At 43.0% G+C, this 6301-nt stretch overlaps 1 protein-coding gene across 1 annotated transcript in view; it reads right to left on the bottom strand.

Annotated features, from left to right (window-relative positions):
• arhgef3 (Rho guanine nucleotide exchange factor (GEF) 3) overlaps positions 1-5587 on the bottom strand; it is an 18873-nt gene extending 13286 nt beyond the window's left edge. Inside the window, 2 exon segments of the mRNA XM_069169632.1 lie at positions 1980-2046; positions 5486-5587. Coding sequence (XP_069025733.1) covers positions 1980-2046; positions 5486-5520 — 102 coding nt within the window. The 5' untranslated portion in view covers positions 5521-5587.
• Between the last annotated feature and the right edge of the window lie 714 nt (positions 5588-6301).

Below are 6301 nucleotides of genomic sequence, written 5' to 3'. Positions count from 1 at the left end.
GACAGCCATTTGTTTGTTGCTGCCGTCAGCTGCTGCTATTATTATTATTATTATTATTATTATTATTATGATATATCCAAACCCAGCAGCTTGTTTTTCTTATTAAACTTAAAAAACATACAAAAATTTACAAATATTTTCTTTCTGAAAAGTAGAAAGTGAAAGAAAATGGAAATAGTCGAGCAAAAGTACGTTAAAGCAGCAAACGTCGGACCGACAGGACGACAGACGAAGAGTTTGTCTTTTTATCCAAACAGATGTGATTCTGATCGTCTTTGAAATGCATTCTGGGAAATATTGGAGATGAAACTCACCCGATAGTAAACAAACAGACAGCAGCCCATCGTCAGGATCCGACCTGCTCCTCAAACACACTTCAGGTGATAGTTATCTCTCTCTGCTTCTCCTGCTCCTCCTCCTCCTCTCTTACTCCGCCTCTTTCTTCTCCTCCTCCTCTTCTTTGTCTTTCTTCTTCTGCTGCTCCTCCTCCCCCCTCTTCTTCTTCTTCTTCTTGTTCTTCTTCTTCTTTCTTCTTCTCCTCCTCCTCTTCCTCCAGGTCACTTTCGTTTCACCCCAAAGTCACATCAGCTCTCCTTTTTCTCTCCTCCTTTTACTCCTCTCTCCTCCACAGTCACATCGCATTCAACCTCCTCTGATCTCCTCTAAACTTCTCAGTCTGCTCTCCACCAGTTTCTCCTCCAGTTTGTCCCTCCTTTTCTTCTCTCTCCTCCTCTGACCTCCTCAGTCACCGTCCTGAGTGGATCTGCAGACCCTCAGAAACAGGAACCCTTCACAATGTGTGTGTGTGTGTGTGTGTGTGTGTGTGTGTGTGTGTGTGTGTGTGTGTGTACAACATCCACTCAGTTCCCATTGGACAAACAGGAAGCGACGGTCGTCGGGGGGAAACCAGCAGTCTATAATTAGGAGTTGCAGGAGATGCGGTGATACCGGCGCTACGAACGCTGACTACAAGTTCGATATATAAAAGTAACGTAAAGAAAAAGTATACCTATCCGAGGTCGTATTTTTTGGGGGTACTTTATTTTGAAAAATATAAGTGAATGGAAGTAGAGCTCAAATTATTACCAAATTAATTTATTAGTCAACCGACAGAAAACATATCTGCAGAATGTTGATACTCAATTGTTTATTTAATTTTTCCAGCAAAAAAACACGTCAGCTTTAACTTTGAGAAAATAATTTGTATCAAATAATTAATCAAAATAATATTTGAGATTAAGTGATAAGATTAGTTGTAGCTTTTGAGCATTGAGGAACATGGAGGAACAAGGAGGAACAAGGAGGAACCAGGAGGAATAAGGAGGAACATGGAGGAACAAGGAGGAACAAGGAGGAACAAGGAAGAACAAGGAGGAACAAGGAGGAAAAAGGAGGAACAAGGAGGAACCAGGAGGAACAAGGAGGAACATGGAGGAACAAGGAGGAACCAGGAGGAACAAGGAGGAACATGGAGGAACAAGGAGGAACCAGGAGGAACGTGGAGGAACATGGAGGAACAAGGAGGAACATGGAGGAACAAGGAGGAACAAAGAGGAACATGGAGGAACATGGAGGAACCAGGAGGAACAAGGAGGAACGTGGAGGAACGTGGAGGAACATGGAGGAACATGGAGGAACAAGGAGAAACATGGAGGAACATGGAAGAACAAGGAGGAACATGGAGGAACAAGGAGGAAACATGAAGGAACAAGGAGGAACATGGAGGAACAAGGAGGAACATGGACAAAAATGGAGGAACAAGGAGGAACATGGACGAAAATGGAGGAACAAGGAGGAACATGGAGGAACAAGGAGGAACAAGGAGGAACATGAAGGAACAAGGAGGAACAAGGAGGAACATGGAGGAACATGAAGGAACATTTTAGGTTTATTATTTTTTGTCCCGTCCTGTTTTTATTTAAAGATGGAGTCACATCACAGCACCGTTGTTGTTGTTGTTGTTGTGAATCTGTTCTTACCCCTCGGAGAGACCAGCCGTCAGGAGACAGGAGGGAGAAGGAGGACGTCTTCCTCTGCAGCTTCGACCTGAAGGAAGGAGAGAAGATGAATTCATAACTCCTCCTGATGAGCCAGACGCCAAGATCAAGACCTCAGATCAGATTCCTGATGGAACAAATAACTTGTTTATTTCATAAACAAACTACCGACACATTTCCAGACAGATTAATATCATGTACGTTCACCGTTGGGCTGGAAGGAAACAAACTTCTGGAAGAAAACGTAAATAAAATATATGTTGAACTGGTCCTTTAAGGTGTTCAGCCTGAGAGGCTGAACTCGGGGCAGGAGAACGCCCACAGTCCTCCTCTGCTTCCTCCACTCAACACCCTCATCAAGTCAGTGTGGTTCAGGTCTGAGTTTGAGCAGAGCGCCACCCGGTGGTTTCTTCTGCACATAACACCAAACTCTGAACGGGGTCAAAGGTCGTGGCTCCCAACCAGGAGGCCCTGGTTGATATATATATATATATATATATATATATATATATATATATATATTCAGTGTCCCGTAAAAAATACCCACTTTTATACAATTATTACAGTTCGTATAATATTCAGTTGTGTATGACGTCTAATCTGAGGGCAGATAAATAAAGTCACAGAGACAAACAGCATGACATCATCATGACATCATCATCACACCCCCTCCTCCGTCACAGGTCCGTCTGAAGCCCTCTGGTTGGATGATTCTTTAGAGCAGTGCATTCTGGGAGTCGAAGTCGACCGCTATTTTAAGAACAACCGCAAACCAAACCAAAGTTTTTCCTTCCTGTTAAAAATGAGTTTTTTCTTTCACCTGTTGCTGACGTGGGAAAATTAAAATGTTTGGGTTCCTCTACGTTACGTCGAAGGTTCTCTGTCGGGACTTCACGCTGTCGAGAACCACTAATTACTTTTTTGTTGACTTTGTGTTATTTGTGATTTTGGTCTTCAAAACGTTCACGCAGTTCTTCACCAGATTCGGTGGGTTTGTTTGGAGACAAGATGAAGTGGCCAAGCCAACACCAAAAGGAAAACATCTGCGCTTCCACCCGTGCTGGACGGGCAGGAACATCAGGAACATCAGGAACAGCTGGAACAGCTGGAACATCAGGAACATCAGGAACAGCTGGAACAGCTGGAACAGCTGGAACATCAGGAACATCAGGAACAGCTGGAACATCAGGAACATCAGGAACATCAGGAACAGCTGGAACATCAGGAACATCAGGAACAGCTGGAACATCAGGAACAGCTGGAACATCAGGAACATCAGGAACAGCTGGAACATCAGGAACAGCTGGAACATCAGGAATATCAGGAACAGCTGGAACAGCTGGAACATCAGGAATATCAGGAACAGCTGGAACATCAGGAACAGCTGGAACATCAGGAACATCAGGAACAGCAGGAACATCAGGAACAGCTGGAACAGCAGGAACAGCAGGAACATCAGGAACAGCTGGAACAGCAGGAACATCAGGAACAGCTGGAACATCAGGAACAGCTGGAACAGCAGGAACATCAGGAACAGCTGGAACATCAGGAACAGCAGGAACAGCAGGAACATCAGGAACAGCTGGAACAGCAGGAACATCAGGAACAGCTGGAACATCAGGAACAGCAGGAACAGCAGGAACATCAGGAACATCAGGAACAGCTGGAACAGCTGGACAACGCCGCTGCCGGCTCCTTTCTGCTCGGCCCCAGTGCATGATGGGAGACAGTGTTCTGGTTTAGGGGTCGCTGCGCTGCGCTGCCGGATAATTTACAACTACAATCAAAACTCCATAATCTGTTGTGTGTGTGTGTGTGTGTGTGTGTGTGTGTGTGTGTGTGTGTGTGAGTGTGTGTGTGTGTGTGTGTGTGTGTGTGTGTGTGTGTGTGTGTGTGTGTGTGTGTGTGTGTGTGTGTGTGTGTGTGTGTGACTCATTCATTCCTGGGAGTTGCTTTTCTTTTTCCAAAAGCACAAATGATTCCACCCTGTATGCCCTCTCTCACACACACACACACACACACACACTCACACACACACACTCACACACACACACACACACACACACACACACACACACACACAGTTACAGAGGTGTGTTTGGCTCCTTCAGTCTCTCCTCTTGAATCTTCATCTGTTTTTAATATTCCTCTTGTTCTCAGCGAACATCCAGTTTTCAGCTGCAGTGAAACGAACCGGCTGTTTAACATAAAAACAAAACAACAAAATCACATCTAAAAAAAGACCAACAAATAAACGAGTCCATCCTTCTGACAAGTCACGAATGTCCAAAAAAACGCTCACCACCACATTAAATCACCACCGAATGTTTACGAATCTGCCGCAGAAAAATAGTCCCTAAGAAATGCGTTAATTCCTTCTGTTGAAATCTGAAGTGAAATTATTATTGAACTGAAATCTGTTTTTGTTTTCTTAAAAGATTCAGATTTCAGAAGAAACTTAAAGGAAGGAAAAGTGAAGTCTGAAAAACCGAAAGACAAAGTGACACATTGGCACGAACGTCCACTCGGACCCGAGCACCAGCTGATTGGATTTTGGTGGCCAAAAGGTCAAAGGTCACCATAACCACCAAAAACCTGAGAATTCACTGGCTAATTACGACAAAAGATATTCACACAAATGTCAATCGGGATCAAATTAATTCAGTGATTTTACACTTTATATACAAAAAGGGTCAAAGGTCAACTTCACGGTGTCCATCATCTCGTGTAACAGGAGGAACAGGAAGTGCGACCGGTGACCATATTTGGTGCTGCACATAAGATGAGTCTGTAAACTGCGACTGGACTGGTTGGTGGAGTTACACCAGCTTTTGGGTGACAACATCACGCTGGTCGGAGTTTTCAAAGCAAAACAATCCTAATCTTGTGAAGAAACTGAAGCTGTCAGATAAAATAAGTGATGTAAAAATGACAGTATTGGACGTTTAAAGTTCCCCAGATGTGTAAACAACAAGGCAACAATAAATAGACATCATTTCCACCTCATACAGGGTCCTCATAAAGACAGAAGTTCCTCAATGTGTGTGTGTTTTTGTATTTATGAGGACCAGGTGGAGTTTTACTGGTTTAGGAGGACATTTGTGGACCGTGAGGTCCTCATTTGTGGGACTCTAAAGCTGTTTCGACCTGGTTTTAAGGTTCAGGTCCAGGTTGTGGATCAGGGTGAGGGGGACATTATGTCCATGAGGGACCTCACAAAGACAGAAGTTCCTCCATGTGTGTGTTTGCAGAGACTCTGAGACGAACATGTGACTCACAGAGCCGCAATAATAAAAAACAACTCTTTTCTTTCTGTTCCCTCTGCAGACTCTCACTTTTTGTCTCGACTTTAAATCCTGCACACGAGCTGATGATGAAAACAGAAGAAGAGTTCACTTCCTGTCTGTCTCTTACGGCCCTTCTTTTTCAACTTTTAATGCATTTTATTTTTCGGGAAACAAACCTCTTCCGGTGCAGCTTGTTCTCACCTCGAGCCCCGCTGACATCCATCACCTGCCTGCATCGGACTGCAGCTCCTCCCAACGACCCCGCAAACAGGAGCCGCAACCAGCCGAAGAAAAGAGATACAAACAAACTCCGAGCCAGATGTTTCCAGCTGTTTCCAGCTGCTGTCGCTCTTGCGGTGAAGAAAAATAAAAGTTTCTGTTCCAGAAAAACGTAAAAGACAAACTTCAGCCCGAAGACTGAACTGAACAACAAGCTGAGCCGCGGTAATTTCTGAATCCTCCTTTGTTCTGAGTCAAGTTCGAGGTAATCCGAGGCAGCCTGTTTCCGGTGATACCTTCAAAATAAAAGCACGCTTTGTCTCAGTTTGTAGAGAAAATGACCTCTTTCAATACATTTACACATAAAATGTATTAAAGCAGATGTTATAGGTAATAGAAGATTTTTTTTTCTTCAACATTGATATTTGTTTTCATAACTATTATTTTATTTTATGTCTTTTTTGGGGGGGGGGTTTGTTTGTTTTGTTTGTACGAACAACCAAACACTGTCTGTAAAAATAACTAAAATAACCAAACAAAATTATGAGATAATGAATCTGACCATGTATTTGACTGATCCTTCTAAAAGTATGTTGACAATGAATGCTACTTTTAGCATTTTACAATGAGGCAAAAGTGGAGACTGATATTATATTTTAGTTCATACACTTTTTTATTAGAAGTAAGTTTGTGAATATTTAACTTGCAACAAAAGCCTTTTGTATTTGGTGATTTACACCTAAAAACATGTTTAACGGCTAAAACAGATTCAAATTAAGAGCAAAAAGTACTATAAGA

The sequence above is a fragment of the Embiotoca jacksoni genome, unplaced genomic scaffold (assembly GCF_022577435.1).
Source record: "Embiotoca jacksoni isolate LCO1_2020_lvr unplaced genomic scaffold, fEmbJac1.0.p SCAF_46, whole genome shotgun sequence".
Taxonomy (NCBI): Eukaryota; Metazoa; Chordata; class Actinopteri; family Embiotocidae; genus Embiotoca; species Embiotoca jacksoni.
The sequence above is the reverse complement of the archived record's forward strand: the minus strand, read 5'-3'. Positions and strand labels throughout refer to the sequence as shown.